The sequence below is a fragment of the Anas acuta genome, chromosome 21, assembly GCF_963932015.1.
Source record: "Anas acuta chromosome 21, bAnaAcu1.1, whole genome shotgun sequence".
NCBI lineage: Eukaryota > Metazoa > Chordata > Aves > Anseriformes > Anatidae > Anas > Anas acuta.
The window spans coordinates 4,208,761-4,224,748 of NC_088999.1; the positions used below are offsets into that span (position 1 = coordinate 4,208,761).

At 60.7% G+C, this 15,988-nt stretch overlaps 1 protein-coding gene across 1 annotated transcript; it reads left to right on the forward strand.

Moving 5' to 3' along the window:
* The first annotated feature begins 5,360 nt into the window (after positions 1 to 5,360).
* OPRD1 (opioid receptor delta 1) lies at positions 5,361 to 15,034 on the forward strand. Its single transcript, XM_068658073.1, has 3 exons — positions 5,361 to 5,717; positions 10,770 to 11,119; positions 11,815 to 15,034. Exons 1-3 carry the CDS (start codon positions 5,500 to 5,502, stop codon positions 12,345 to 12,347), a joined length of 1,101 nt encoding a protein of 366 aa, XP_068514174.1. The 5' UTR covers positions 5,361 to 5,499; the 3' UTR covers positions 12,348 to 15,034.
* The last annotated feature ends 954 nt before the right edge of the window (positions 15,035 to 15,988 follow it).

The following is a 15,988-nucleotide window of genomic DNA, read 5'->3' on the forward strand; positions in this document are numbered from 1 at the left end:
CCGTGTCTTGGCTGGGGGGACCAAGAAGCCACGTGGGAGGGGACGGGAACAGGAACCCAGCCAGGGGTAGCAAAGGGCTGCGGGGACAAAGCTGAGCATCCTGCTGCCTGGGCAGCATGGGCAGAAGGTGCAAAGCTGCAGAAAAAGCAAAAGTTTTATATATTGAGAAGGAAAATTGCCTCCTCCATGACCAGGATGGGGTAACCCAGGGGTCTAACAGGTTCCTGCCCCAGCCCGCAGCACGGGGCACCCGTAAATCCCCTGTGGAGCCAGAGGGAGATGGACAAACAGGTCCTCATTCCTTTGGGATCCTGGCCATAAAACTCCTTGCCACCCCAGGCTGTGCAGCACGTGCCTGCACACAGCTCCCTCGTCCCTCCAGCGTGCCACAGGGGGCCAGGAGGGGCAGTCCCCAGGTCACAACCACCGCGCACCCCAGGGGACCTGGTCCCCATAAAAAAAAACAACATCTCGGGGTTCTCCTGCAAGCCGGGGGCTCCCGTTGCCAGCAGCCCTAATTCCTCCATCCCAGCAGCATCTGGAAGCAGCATCCTGCCCGGACCCCCCCTCCCCGGGATGCTGCATGGAGCTGACTCACTGGTTGTTAGCGCTCCCGACGCGCCGCCGATGGAAAGCGAAGCGGCGACGCGAGTGCACGCGGGGGGAGGACAGCCCGGGCCCCCCAAAACCCAGGCAGACGCTGCCAGTTTCCAATCAATGCTCCATTGTCAGCCGCAGGCGGCTCTGGGTGGGTGTGGGAGGGGTGAAAATACCTAAATATGCAACAATCAGGAAAAAAATGAAAAGGCTCCCGTGGGGATTGCAGGGTTCTGCAGCGCTGTGATGGATGAGCCGAGTGCTGGATGAGTCCCCACCCCTGCTATGGGGCCAGGCATGGGGGGGGTGAAGGAAAAAGGGGGTGGTGACCCCTCAAAAAAAGCAATCAGCTGCATTTTGAGCCGATCCACAGAGGCATTTTTAAAGGAAAGTGGGGGTAAGGGTGGCCCACCCGATGCACCCAGCATCTGTCAGCTCCGGGTGGGAACAGGGGGCTTGGGGCTGGCACCGCCACCGAGAGCTGACAACTCGGGGACACCGCCAGCATTGGGGACACCGCCGAGCTCTGCAGCAGCCCGGGGGGACCAACACCAAGCGAGGGGCTCCCAAATCATCCCCTGACCCCAGCTCCAGCCCCACCGCGGTGCAGACCCCAGCACGGAGGGGGAGCGCTGCAGAAATCCCCCCCGGCCACGCAGCCGAGCGCAGCGGCGAGGCAGGGAAGGAGCTGAGCTAATTTGAACTCCCCTGGCAGGCAGGCTTTGTTCTTTCCCAGCAGCTGCCCCGCAAGGTATGAAAACACTCGGCGCTGTTGACGTGGGAATACAAAGCACAGCAACCTGCCTGCTTTCCTCTCCGAGGAACATTTACCTGCTGCTGCCGGCACGGGGAGAGGAAGGGCTGAGCCCTGGGGGGCTGCGCTGGGTACCGGGGCTCATCTCCCCTCGTGGGGCATCTGGTTGGGTCAGCCCCTTTCTCGCAAATCCCAAAGCTCCCCCGAGACCTGCAGAGCGATGTGCTGCCCGTCCTGCTCGTGTGCTGCCATTCCCCGAGGTGGGATCCTGCTCCTGTCCCAGGGCAGACCTCTAAGAAGTGGAGCTGGGGGCAAACAGAGCCCCCCAAAGGGGCTTCACCAGCAGCTGGGCTCTGCGTGCCTCCATCCCGCTGACCTCTAGGGTTTCTGAGACACAGTAAGAGGAATGGAGAAGCCCCGAGCACAGCCTCCAGCCTGCCTGAAGGGGCCAAACCCTCCGGGTTCCCAGCCTTGTCGGAGCCCAGGTCCTGCCTTGAGCCTCCCATCTGCAAACCCCCACGGCTCGCCTAACCCATCTGCCTCGTGCCTGATGTTCCCCCGGTCCTTTGTCTCCTCTCACCACACTTCCTGCTATTTGTAGGGCTTGCCACAGACCCCACAGCGTGCCCTTGGGGGCAGACAGCTTTGCTGAGCAGAAGGGGAAGGAGCTGGTGGGCTCGACAGGAGCCGGTGCCGCGCGGTGCCGCGCTCGCCGCCTTCCCTGCAGGAGGGGTTGTGCCTGCTGCAAGCAGAGAGCCACCAGAACCACGTTCCCCCTCTTGGCAGGGTGCAGATGAAACATTTGGGAAGCTTCCCAAACAGCATCTCGTTCGGACTCCTGGTGCCCTGGGTTTGCTGAGGGTCGGAGCCGTTTGCTGCTGCCCTGGGGCTGCGTTTGCCCCTCTCCAGCTCAGGCACCTGGGGCTGCTGCGCTCCATCAGCCAACACACTGCCGAGCACCACCAAATGCTCTCAGGGCAGGCAGGAAAGCAGACAAAGGAAGAAAAAGCTCAAGGAAAAGGCCTTCAGGTACCGTGCATGCCGATGTGCCTGTGGGTACCATCCGGCACAGGCTCATGCCAGGGCTTTGGGGAGGGTCACGGCGAGCCATGGGGCCAGGTCCCAGCACCCGCAGCGGTGTCACTGTCGGTCCCTGTCCCTGCAGCATCAATTGTGGATGCTGATCCCCGGGTCTGAGTGACATCTGCTTCAGCAGCAAAACACAAACCTGCCTGTGCATCACCGGGAGGAGAGGCAGCAGCACGCAAACTGCAGGAAAAGCCAGGGAAAGGCCGTGCATCGAGCGGTGACATCCCACCAAAAACACCTCTCAGCCAAGCGGCAGGCCACGGCGCCCAGCAGCACCTACAATTTGGGGCAGAAATCCAGCAAAAAGGGACGTCAAGCACCGGGGAGAGTGGAGGGGCGAGGCAATAAAAAGGAGAGCTCCCTGCCTGTGCGTCACAGCCCCGAATTGCCACAAGCAGGACTGGAGCTGGCTGCCACACCAGCGTTTAGGTCGTTGTGTGGCTGCGCTGCTTTGGGGACATGGGGACAGGGGCGCAGCCCTCGTGGTACTGCCCGAGCCATGGTGTGAGGCTGAGCTCCAGCAGGGACACAGCAAAAGCTGGGGGTGCAATGGGGCCCCCCCAGGCTGGGAAAACTTGGGGGACAGAAACCTCTTTCGCCGTGCCTCCGGCACTGAGGCTGAGCGATGCCCACGGATTCAGGCTGGAGCCCTGCCAGAGCAGATTCACGGCCCCCACGCGCTTTGTTTATTGCCTTTTTAATGAAAACCAATAAATTCCGGAGGGGAAGAGGGTCTTCACGTGGTGAAATACGCTTTGTCAAGATTGCAACCTCGGAGTAAATCAAAGCACCGCCGCCAGCAGTCGTGGCTGTAAATTCCCCCGGATGGACCCCAGCTCGCCCAGCAGATGAGCACCATGAATTTTCCTCAGCTGCTGCTTGACAGCCCCAGGCACCGCTCCCCCCATTGCTCCCCCCATGCCGGTTTGATTTTCACTTTGATTTTCAGCCCCCAAAGCAGGGGCTGTTTGGAGGGGGCACAGAGGCAGCATCCCGGTGTTATCCAGGAGCTAAGGCGGTGCCACAGAAAACATCCTAAGAAGAGCAATCCCCATATGACAGCAGGACTTGACCCAGGACAAAGTGGCACCCCTAAAATTTGGGGTGGGGAGAGAAGCAGTGTGTGGGGCTGTGGGGATGGACCAGCACCAGCAGCAGGGTCAGGACTCACAAGAACTCTTTCCCTTTGCATGCACGGCCCTCATGCTCCATGCATGGTGACAGCCAGGCTGTGCTCTCCCCTCCAATGTGCCCTTGCTGCCTCAGTTTCCCCATTTTTGGGGGCCACAGCCGTGGCACGTGCCCTGCCTGCGTGGTGCTCGGCCAGCGGAGCAGCAACAGCCGAAGCCGGGCGGATGAGCAGTAAAGCCCTTTAAAGATTTTCAATTTGTTTTATGTATCCGCTGGGTTTATTTTTAACATTCCAGCTGAAAAATAAAAATGCCCGAGCTGAGCCAGGAGGACGCATTTGCTTGAACCTGCCAGGATGATTATTCTCTTGCAGAAAACCCCCTGGAAAAGGGTCAGCACCGGGTCTGCAGCCACGCAGGGAGCCAAGCAAAGGGACGAGCCCTCCTCCGAAGCACTTCTCGTTCCCCTGAAGCCCCGCTAAAAGCGGTTTCGCCCTCCCTGACCCGGTGCTTTCCTCTTACTGGGACAGATCGGGAGCTGAACTGCGCCAGAGCCGTGCGCATCGGGGCCTTGCCGTGCTGCTCCGGGGCCTGGAGGCTGCTTCTGCTCCGGGAAGGTGCTCGGACACCGCGTCCCCAGGGAGCTGCAGGGACCTCTGCCCTACCTGGGCTCTCGGTGCCCCCTGGCAAAACCCTCCCGGGGATGGAAGCACCCAAGGGGCTGCTGCATCCCTGCGACCCTCACTGCCGGGATGCAAAGCTCAGGACCCGGTGGGGAAGCACAGCTTGCACCCAGGCTGCTCGGGAGCACCCAATTCCTCCCGTGCCCGTGGCAGCAGCACAGCAGGGATGTGCCCTCCCCGAAGAGCAGCCCGGGAGCTGTTTATTTCCCATCCGAACCGTGGGGTGAATGAGGAGCTTTTTGTTCCCTCCCAGGTGTTTTTTGGGAAGCTTTGGCACCGCTGGCGCTTTGTGCTCGCGGAGAGCCACCCAGAATGAGAACCCATCCCCAGGGCTGGAGCAGGTGCCGGCGGTACCAGGATTTCCCTCCACGTCCTGCAGCCTCCCCCCCGAGCCAAAACGAAGCACAAAGCTCCTGCCCCCCTGCTTTGCAGACTTTTGCCCCCCACCTTCCAGCACCCCCCACCCAAATCTGCCCCGTAGCATCCTCCAAGTCCCACCCTCAGCCTCCCCCAAGCCCCCACCCCCCCGCACCCCTCCCAAATCGCCCTGCAGCATTCCCCAAACCCCTCATTTTTCAAAAAACAGGGGGAGGGAAGATGGGGGGGGGGGGATAAGGGAGCCCCCCCCCCCCATTTGCCGTCTTCCAAACAAAGGAAAACTGAAGCAGCCCCCCAGGCTGCCCCCCAGCCCCGGGGGGCGGCAGGGATCTGGGCGGGGGGGTGCAAAACCGGGGGAGGTGAACGAAAGGAACGGGGGGGGCTGCAAGATCTGGGGGTGCAACAAGGAGAGGGATGGGGGGGAGCATGGATCGCGGTGGGGGGGGAAAGGACCCAGAGGGGGGCAGCAAGGACTGGGGGGAGAGCAAGGACCGGGAGGGGGGGGGGACAAGAACTGGGGGGGTGTAACAGGGACCCCGGGGGGGGGCAGCAAGCACCGGGGGGGGGACACACAAGAACCGAGGGGGTGTCACAAGCACCGGGATGGAAGGAGCAAGGACAGAGGCGGGGTCGAGGGGGGGGGGGGGGTGTAGGGATGCAGGCAGGAGCCGTGCAGAGGGAGGGGGCTGCGGAGGGGGGGGGTCGGCCCTGCCCGCCCCCGTCCCCACGTGGCTCGGGGCCGTTTATAGGCAGCCCCCGGCCGCCGCGCGGCTGCGGGAGGCGGCGGCGCTCGCCGGGAGCGGGGCTCGAAGCCGCGGCGCTCGGATGCGCGCAGCGGGCACGGCGCGGCCGCGGTCGCCCGTGGGCCATGGAGCTGCCCACGGAGCTCCCCACGGAGCTGGTCACGGCCTGGGCCAACGGCACCGCCTGGGTCCCCCTCCCCGGCCCCGGAGGCAACGGCACGGGGGGACCGCGGGCCAAGGATGCCACCTCCATCCTCATCGCCATCGTCATCACGGCGCTGTACTCCGTGGTGTGCGTGGTGGGGCTGCTGGGCAACGTCCTGGTCATGTACGGCATCGTCCGGTGAGCGCGGGGGGCGGGCGAGGGTGCCGGGGGGGGCAGCGTGCAACAGGGGTGTGCGTGCACCAGGAGCGAGTGTGCACCAGGGGTGTGCATGCACCAGGAGCGAGTGTGCACCAGGAGTGAGTGTGCACGGTGGAAGGGATGGCCACAGGAGCAAGGGTGCACCAGGGCTGGGTGTGCAGCACGTGTGAGAGCAGCAGGAGTGAGCGTGCATGGGGAGTGAGTGTGCACCAGGGGTGTGCATGCACCAGGGGTGAGTGTGCACACTGAGTGAGTGTGCACAGTGAAAGGGGTGGCCACAGGAACAAGGGCGCACCAGGGCTGGGTGTGCAGCACGTGTGAGGGAACCAGGAGCGAGTGTGCATGGGGAGTGAGTGTGCACCAGGGGTGTGCGTGCACCAGGAGTGAGTGCGCAACAGGGGTGTGCGTGTAGCAGGGGTGAGTGTGCACATGGAGGGAGTGTGCATGGTGAAAAGGATGGCTACAGGAGCAAGGGTGCACCACGGCTGGGTGTGCAGCACGTGTGAGAGCAGCAGGAGTGAGCGTGCACCAGGAGTGAGTGTGCACCGGGGGTGTGCATGCACCAGGAGCGAGTGTGCACCAGGAGTGAGTGTGCACGGTGGAAGGGATGGCCACAGGAGCAAGTGTGCACCAGGGTTGGGTGTGCAGCACGTGTGAGAGCAGCAGGAGTGAGTGTGCATGGGGAGTGAGTGTGCACCAGGGGTGTGCATGCACCAGGAGCGAGTGTGCACACTGAGTGAGTGTGCACGGTGAAAGGGGTGGCCACAGGAACAAGGGCGCACCAGGGCTGGGTGTGCACCACGTGTGAGAGAACCAGGGGTGTGCACAGGGTGTGAGTGTGCACCGGGTGAGGGTGGGTGTGCCCCGGGTGCTGCCTGCGTGGCTCGCCCCCCCCGGCCAGGTAGCACCGAGCTGGGTGTGCCCGGCAGGGATGTGTGTGACGTGTGTGTGAGGAGCACGTGTGAGCGCACACGCGTGCGTGGGGTGCCCGGGTGAGGGGGAGCCGTGCGTGTGCCCGATGCCGTGCGAGAGGCAGAACCACGGCGCGTGCACAAAGCTGCACGGGGGACGTGGGAGCCGGTGTTTGGGGGGGACGCACCCGGACGCTGCCCCCACCCCAACCACAGCCCCACCCCGGTGCCAAGTCCCCTGCCCACAGCTCTTTGTCCAAGAGGAGCTGCTCAGGGCTGGATTCAGACCCTCTTATTCCATCAGCAATCTCCTCGGGAGCACGGGGGGCACCGCTGGCCGGGGGGGACCCCAGGGAAAAGCCAGGAGCGCACCAAGGGCCCCGCACACCCCTTCCCTCCCTGCTGGGGAACAGCCCCGCACTGATCCTGCCTGGGTACCAGGGGTTAACGCAGCCCTGGCTGCAGTTTATAAGGAACAATAACCACGAGACCACTGGGGCTGGCAGGAAATTCCCCATTTTTCCCCCATTTCTTGCCCCCCCAGCACACAACCACCATTGCACCAAGTCAGCACCTGGCTCCTGGGCAGGTTCCCACCCTGAAACCAGGCACGCAGCAGGGACCCACTCTCCAAACCCCATCCAAAACTAAGAGGAACGGCTCTGGGATCGGGGAGGGATGAGGAGGGCCGGCAGCGAGCAGGCTCAGCACGCGGGCGAGCCACAGGAGGTGCAGAGCATCCTCACCTGCGGAACAAAGCCAGCTCCCACCAGCTCCTTGGGGCGCCTCCGCTGCCTCTTTGCAGCCCCCGAGGTGGGAAGGGAGGACGGAGAGCTGGGAGCCTGGCCCCGGAAGGGATTTTTCATCCACTAAAATCATCCCTGGCCAGAAAAAGCATATTACAGTAATTGTTGCAGGCGCACACGGCACGGCCGGTGTCAGGGTGAAGGATGCGTGCCGGTAGACCCCCCCTCCAGCCCGCTGGAGGGGAGGGAAGGCGTCTGCAAACGGAGAAGCCTTTAATGTGCAAACACCACCCTCTGTCATTTCACTCGCTAAATAACCTGATTGCTGCACGCTGCTCACGGAGCCTGGCTCACGTAGGGACCCCATCTCCATGGTTTCTGCCCCCCCGCTCGCCGCCCCGGTAGCTGACACTGCAGTTCAGGGCGACTCCGAGGGGATGAACCATCGCCATCCTCCGAGCCCCCCGGCTGCTGCTCGTGTGCCTGGGCCCTCGGGGGGTTTCTGAGGGGCTCATCCGCATGAGAGCCCTTTTCTGAAAGCCGAGGTGGGCGCTTGGGCTCCTGAAATTGAAAGGTCTCAGAGGTCCTGGACATTTGTGTGCGTGCAACGGAGAGCAGAGGAAGGACGGAGCAACTCACTACGTGAGCAGAGTTGCTCCCTTTTTGGGGGGGTTTTGTCCAGGACTGTGTTCCCCCGCTGAAGCCCACCCACTGTCCTGCAGGATCAGGACATAAGATGGGATCAGGATCAGATGGGATCAGATTGGGATCCCAGCACGGCTTGGGATCAGACCCCTCTCCTTCTCTCCACCCCCACTGCACACCCCAAGGACCCAGCCAAAAAATCAAACTGCTTCTTGCCCAGGGCAGCCAAAACACGAGCTCAGAGCCAGCACCCAGCCTCCCCAGCACCCTCTGACAGCAATCGCCGTGCAATTAGCAGCGCATTGTCAGGGCTTTTAAAAATACCCCTGGACGTCACCGGCAGCTGCACACTCAGGCGTGCGAGTGCCCAGAGTGGACGACAGCCTCCCGTGCCCGCTGCCAGAGCATCCCATTGCTGGGCACAGTTTTCCTAAAACCAGGCTCTTTCAGCCCAAAGTGGGGGCTTTTGGCAGCTCCAGGAGTTTTGCAAGCGGGTTCTTTTATTTGGGTGTTTGGAGAGGTTTGGGGAGCTTGGGGGGAGTCCGGGAGCGCAGACACCGGCTCGCTCCTGCGGCACGGCTGCTGCTTCAGCCCCTCGCGCCTCACACAAGCCTCCTCTCTCCCTCCAGCCCTTCCAGATTGCTGCTTTCAAGTGCCTAACTTCCCAATCAAGGCACTCGCTTAATTGTGATGGGTTTGGCAGCCCCGGGAGCTCCATCAGCACAGGCGGCTGCTTCGCAGCACCGCGCTCTGCCTGGAGCAGCCGCGTTGTGGGCAGCCCAGGGAGGGGGCACCACGATGGACCCCCCCGGTGGGTCCCAGGCCGAATCCTATCCCCAAATCCCAGCTCTGGGGTCTTTTCTGAGCCCCCCCTTTGCTGCTTTGCCTCCCCAGCACAGCCCCTTGTGGCTGGGGAGGGGGTTCTGGCCCTGGCACAGCTGGCAGCGGGCTGCAGAAGCGCTGACCCAGCGCGCCTGGCACAGCACGGCACCCACAACGGATTTTCCACCTCACGCAGAAAGCAGAGATCAAAGAAGTGCGAATCTACCTGAAACGGCTATTTTTAGCCTAGGTGAGCTAAAAAAACACCCCACCTGATGACGACAAAAATGCTCAGGTTTTTGTTTAACCCGGAATGAAACTTTGCTGCAAGATGCATTCACACACACAGACACACACAAAAAAAAGACCCCGGGAAATAATACTGGAAAGGACTTTTCAAGGAAATTTCAAATTCATGTTGTGTTTAAAAAAGAAATTCAAATCAGATGTTCTCCCCCCCTTGGGCAAGGGCCAGCGGCCACACGTGCTCGCTGCTATTTTCCACCAGCCCCACTCCTGCAGCTCCCAGCTCCACATGGAGCAGAACTGGGGGCCCCTGCCCCCCCCAAACTGGGCTCCCCTCACCCTGCCGAGCTGTGGGGATGGAGCACGGGGAAGAGCCCTGGGTCGGGGGGATGTTACAGAGGGTACAGAGCCCCCCCCAGCAGGGCAAACCAAAGCCCTGCTGATCCTCCACGCTGCAAACTGGTGTGCTACTCTCCAGCCGAGCAGCATCCAAAGGAGATGGAGCCCTTCCACCCCCCCCAAATGCCTCCCCAATTTGCTCTACGCACCCAAAACACACGGTGGGGTCTTTCTACAAGCTAAGCCTGACGCTCACCCAGCACCATCTCCTCCCTGCACACCAGATCCAAATTCGCTCCGGGGTCGCTGCAGTGCCGCAGCCCCCCCCTTGCTCTCAGACCGCCCCCCCCGTGCCCGCTGCAGGCAGGGCACCCAAGCACAGAGAAGCTGGCATCCAGGCCAACACTTTTGTTAATTAATTAGGCTGCATCTAAATGAGCTGGGGGCTGCAGAGGATGCTCTGAGCCATGGGGCTCGCTGCAAGGGAACACGCGGGAAGGGCTGGAGCCGCTGGCACAGCCCTGACCCCAGCACCCCACAAACAACTGGGGGGGCTCCCAATGAGCTGCCCCAACCCAGCCCCAGTGCATTGACCCCTGGGGACCTCCAGATTTTGGGGACCTTCTGGTCTTGGCACCCAGCTCCAGGTGTTTCTCCTACCATGGTGTGAGGAGGACTGGGGCTGGCATCCAGCAAAGGGCGCAGGCAGTGAACAGCCCCGCATCGCCCCGCCGGGCACTGCCCCACGCAGCCAGGCTTCCCCCAAAAAGCTCCCGCCGAGCAGCTCCAGCCGGGCTCGTGGAGCTGCTTCCAGATGGCCTGTTTCCGGGGGTAATCGATCCAATTTCTGCAAGTAAACTCAACAGGGAAACAAGCTAGATAATCACGATTTACTGGGTGGAAAATCAGATAAAGGAGGTTTCGGGAGGTAAAGGACATTGTGCAACTGATTCAGGGAAATGGAGTAAATCGATTTAATTGGAAAAGAGACTTCTCTGAAAAGCTATCCAGATTTATTTTATTTTTTTTAACTCCTGTCACCTCCCTGGCCAGGTAATGGCTTGCGTGGGAAGGGCTCCCCTTGGCTTCACCCAACACGGCAACGAGTCCCTCACCCTTCCCAAAATGGGCACATTTGCTCAGCGATACTTTTTAACCCCTCGAAACTCAATGGGAAATGAAAACAAAAAAAAATATTTGTGGTTTCTAAAGCTTTTGGGATGGGTGGATGGCAACATCTCATCCCTAAGAGCACTGAGTGCACACCCAAGCCTTGAGAGCCAGCCCCGACCCCCTGTAAGCTCCCGTCTCTGCCACCGCAGGTACACCAAGATGAAGACGGCCACCAACATCTACATCTTCAACCTGGCCCTGGCGGACGCGCTGGCCACCAGCACGCTGCCCTTCCAGAGCGCCAAGTACCTGATGGAGACGTGGCCCTTCGGGGAGCTGCTCTGCAAGGTGGTGCTCTCCATTGACTACTACAACATGTTCACCAGCATCTTCACCCTCACCATGATGAGCGTGGACCGCTACGTCGCCGTGTGCCACCCGGTCAAGGCTTTGGATTTCCGCACGCCAGCCAAGGCCAAGATCATCAACGTCTGCATCTGGGTGCTCTCCTCCGTCATCGGGGTGCCCATCATGGTCATGGCGGTCACCAAGTCGAAAGGCAAGTGGCTTCGGGGGAAAGGTCCCCCCCTGGGCCGTCTGTCCCGGCAAACCCAAGCCACCCGGTCCCATTCCCAGTGTGAGCTCAGTGAAGGTCACCCCTCCATGGGACCATGGAAAATTGTCATGGTGTCACTTCCCAGCTTGCCTGGGAAATGGGAAAAAGGGTTGGAAACAGCCCCAGAAGCTGTCCTGCCCCATCCCCACCTCCAGTCCCCCCAGTGCCTCTCCCCAGCTCCTGCTTCTGGGGTGCAAATCAGGTGCCTAAGCCCATGCCCAGTGCTCAGGATTCATTGCGAAGTCCCCCTCTGGCCCACACCACGCTCAGCAGCTCCTGTTCAGTGGGGCCAGACCCTGGCTGCTAGGAAAGCTCTGAGCAGCTTGAGGAAGGGGACAGGTTCCAGCAGGTGGCACGGGGACGTGTCCAGTGCTGTGGCTGGGAGGAGACAGCGTGGGGATGGCCCGGGAGGCTCTGCAGGGAACGGGGTCCCTGGTACCTGCTGCATCCCTTGGGCACCCCAAGGGCTGGTGGCACAGCTCCTGGGGAATCCCTGCGATGAGCTGGCGGGTGGGCACACATCTCCTTGTGTTTTACCAAGGATGGAGATGCTCACAGCAGCTGAAGCAGATTATTCCCAGCAGACACTGTCTGCTCTCCTTTTTAACCCCTCTTTGACATTGTCCTCTCTCCCGCAGACGGGATGGTGCTGTGCACCCTGCAGTTTCCCGATCCTCCCATCTACTGGGACACCGTGACCAAGATCTGCGTCTTCATCTTCGCCTTCATGGTCCCCATCCTGGTCATCACCATCTGCTACGGGCTGATGATCCTGCGCCTGAAGAGCGTCCGCCTCCTCTCGGGCTCCAAGGAGAAGGACCGCAACCTGCGGCGCATCACGCGCATGGTGCTGGTGGTCGTGGCAGCCTTCATCATCTGCTGGACGCCCATCCACATCTTCGTCATCGTCTGGACGCTGGTGGACATCGACAAGAAGAACCCCTACGTGGTGGCCAGCCTGCATTTCTGCATCGCCCTGGGCTACACCAACAGCAGCCTCAACCCCGTCCTTTACGCTTTCCTGGATGAAAACTTCAAGAGGTGTTTCCGAGAGTTCTGCCTGCCCTTCCGAGCCCGCGTGGAGCAGAACAGCTTCTCCCGAGCCCGGAACACCGTGCGGGAGCAGGTCTCCACCTGCACCCCCTCCGAGGCCCGCACCAAGCCGGCATGACTAGCCGTGGGCAGCCGGTGGCGGGGCGGCGGGGGGGACGAGCTGCGCTCCGAAGTGACCCAGGTGACCACCACGGAGCTGTAGCAGCGTGCTGGCCCCGGCGTCGCTCGATGCCACCGAGACTGAAAGCATTTGGCTGCAAAGAATTTATTTTAACCCAAGATGGGGGAACGGGGACTCACCAAGCAGCAAGGAGCCATCCCCTGCATGCCTGGAAGCATTCAGGATTTCTTTCTGCCATCACCAGCCGGTGGGAATGGCCAAAGGAAAATCCACTGGTGGCCACTGGTTTACTGGAGTCCCCCAAACTAGAACTGCCCCTGGAGGATGACTGTTGACAGTTAATATTATTGCTGTATTATTCTGAGACCTCCAAGAGCAGCCAGGGCAGCCCTGCACACGGACACGGTGCCAACACCACCAGGGGCTGGAGGGGAACACGTCCCCTGCTGCCACACACCAGTGCCAAATTCCCCAGCCCCGCATCCAGCAGGGTGACGGGGCACTGCTCCTCCTCCGTCAGCCTCCAAAGACATTAAGCCCAAGAAAGATTTCATTACAGGAGCAATTCGTGGGAGTTTCTCGCAGCGCTAATACGATTAGGATGGATGAGCGGTGCCGGCGCGCAGCTGGGGAGCGTGGCACATCCAGCCCCTCGTCCTCCCCGGCCCTTATAAACTCCCCGGCAGTTTATAAACCCACAGATAGACAAGGCAGAGTTTAGGATTTGCCACCTGCCTTCGCTGTGCTGAAAATTTACCCTAGGACCGACCAGAAGCAGAGATTTTGCCATTTTGTGCTCGGCACTCACCCGGATCTCCATCCTGCTCTCCCAGCAGCAGCTCGAAGGGCGCACATCCTGTGGTGGTGCTGGCTCGGGGGGCTCTGGACTGCATTTCCAGTGCTAAATGCTTACAGATGGGTCCCTGGGAGCTGCAACCCTTCCTTCCTCTCACCTTCCCGCAGCCACGTCTGCGCCCATGAGGTCAAACGGCCCACAAAGGACGGGGCTCATGAGGAGCGGTAATGGCTTTTATTGGGCAAATTGATGCTGCTGGAGGAAGCAGGCGAGCACCCGGCTGCACCTGGGGCTCGTGGGCTGGAAGGAGAGGCTGGCTGGTGGCTCTGTTTTTTTCCAGTTGCATCAATTTAGCCTAATGAAGGCCATTACCTCCCCGTACCAGCCTTACCTTGCTGCGGAGCTGCTGCAAATTGCAGCCTCCCCGTTTGGAAGGCAGAGCCCGACCGAGGCAGCCGATGCAAATTTGTTTTTTTCAAAGGACCAAATGGGGCAGAATTGCCCATTTGGATCTGAGATCAAGGCTCTCTGGGGCACGCAAGCAATCCATCTCCTCTGCCACGCATCCCTCCCTGCCTGAGGAAAAGGCTCTCACACAGCCCACAAGGGTGAGCCTCGGCTCCAGGAGAGGAGATGCCGAGCTGTCCAGAAGCAGCTGCAGATTGCCAAATTCAGCTCTCCACCTCCTTCCCCCTTGGGGGAAGAAGCCGCAGCCCCATCTGGTGAAAAAGGCTCCTGGTGTGGAGCTGCTTTGTGCTGAGGTCCCTGCAGGGGGGGCTTGCCCTACAGAACGGGCATCTCAGTGTAAACTCCAGGATAAGGCTAAAATCCAACTTGAGAGCTCAATTTGGGGATTCCCAAAAAATCAGATGACCCCACATCACCTTAGCCAGTGCCTCAGTGTCCCCTGGAGATGCCAGTGCCAAGAGCAGAGTTCCCAAGGCAGCAGTGGCTGCACAGGGACGAGGCTCTGGGTGCTGTGGCACGGGGAGGTGACCATGCAGGGGAACCATTTCCCACCCCACGGGGCTTTCTTCCCGTCTGGGGAGCCCTGCCAAAGTCAGCCTGCTGGAAAACACGCTGCGATGGCCTTAAAGCAGGTTAAAAGGCTCGTGGTCATTACTTTTTAAACTCACCCACGCTCTGGCAGAGCTGGAGCCAGGACGCAGCCAGAGCAGGGCGGTGCAGGAGCAGGAGGAGAAATGGAAGGTGGAGGAAAAACTTAACCCCATTTCCACCCCAGGAGCTGGGAGCTGAAAACCCAAGATGCTTACAGGGAAAGGCAGAGGTTGTTGGTGTGAATTTGTTGATAGCTTGATGTGTGCCAAGGTTTTGTCCCTGATTAGCGAAGGTTCCCCAAAATGCCCCAGCTCCCGCAGTCAGGCAGCTGCAGGGGGGTCGTGGCTTTTCTCAGTTTAGGTTTTGCTGAATAAAAAGGAACACCCGTGGGGAAAAGGGACCACCGACGGCAAATGCTGCACGTGAGACTTGGGAGTGACACGGACCCGGAGCACCAACCAGCTGCACGTCTCAGCAGCGCCCTGCAGGCACCCGAGGGCTGCCCCTGCTTCTCCTCGCAGTGACGCCTGCCCAAAAAGCAGCCCCAGAAAGTGGGGCCCAATCCTGCCCCCGCTGGGTGCTCGGAGAGCACTCTGTGTGCTTATACACACCCCTGTACCCCAACACCTCTCTCTGTAGGGGCACGGAACCGAAGCGGCTCCGCGCCCCCCAGCCCCATCCCCTCTGCCCCAACCGCGGGGCAAGGACGGCGCCGGGTCCCCTGCCCGGACCTCGACCTGCTTGAGCCACCGCCCCCAGTCCTTGTGATTTGCTGGCATTGCTGTATAGGATCCGTGCTTTCTAAATAATAAAAAAGAGAGAGACGAGAGGTTCCAGCTCTCCTTTGATTCTCGGATGCTGAAAACGAGCAGGGATGCGTTTCGGGGGGTTTGGTGGTCGGGGAGGGGCTGCGCTCCCCATGGTACCCTTGTGGGGAGGAAAACCAGCACCTGGGGGGCAGAGCGGGGTGCTCACCCCAATTCTTTCATCTCCAGTGGTGGAAGGCAAGCGTAAATGAGACAACACTCGAGGGGGCTCATACAACATCTTCTCACATCCCGCATCTCCCACCCAGGCTGCCAAGCTCAAAGCAGGATTTTTCTTTTGAGGGAGCGCAGGGCCAATGCCCCAATCCCAAAGGAAAAGTCCCATGCAGTGTGAGCAGTATCCTCTGCTCCGAACCGAGGCATCGCTGCAGTTCCACCTTCAGGGTCTGACAACCTCTCCCACGCTGGGTGAACACAGCCCCGCTCCGCACCAAACCAGCGGCGCTCGAGGCGGCTCCGCCGCAGGTCATCAAGATCCAGTTTGAGTTTAATAGCCCAGCCGCTCAAAGCCTGGCCCAAATGACATTTGTAATTTAAATGCAAATGAGGATTTAGTGCAGATGCAACGGAAAGGGGCGTTGGAGCCTGTAACTCTCCTGCCGCTTAATGAGACTTTGGGTTTTAGGGTGATTATCGCTCCTGGCACGGCACCTCGGGAAGCGCCGCGACGAGGGCGCACGGGGCTGGAGCACAGCATCCCTGGGACCTCAGCCAGGGAAAGGGAAAGTTGTGAAGGTCAAAATGCTGATGTGAGGATCCAGGGGGCAGGCAGGAGGGGGAACCTGGTTCCCTACATCCAGGACCCTCAGAAAATGAGCCCAGCACCGGCTCCAGCAATTTCACAGCAGGGGAACGAGGTGGTGGTGCCACGCAGCCCCTGCTCACACACACCTCACAGAGTTTCAGGGAACACATTTGCAATCCTAGAAGACATTTGCTGCTGCAGCAAACGTTCC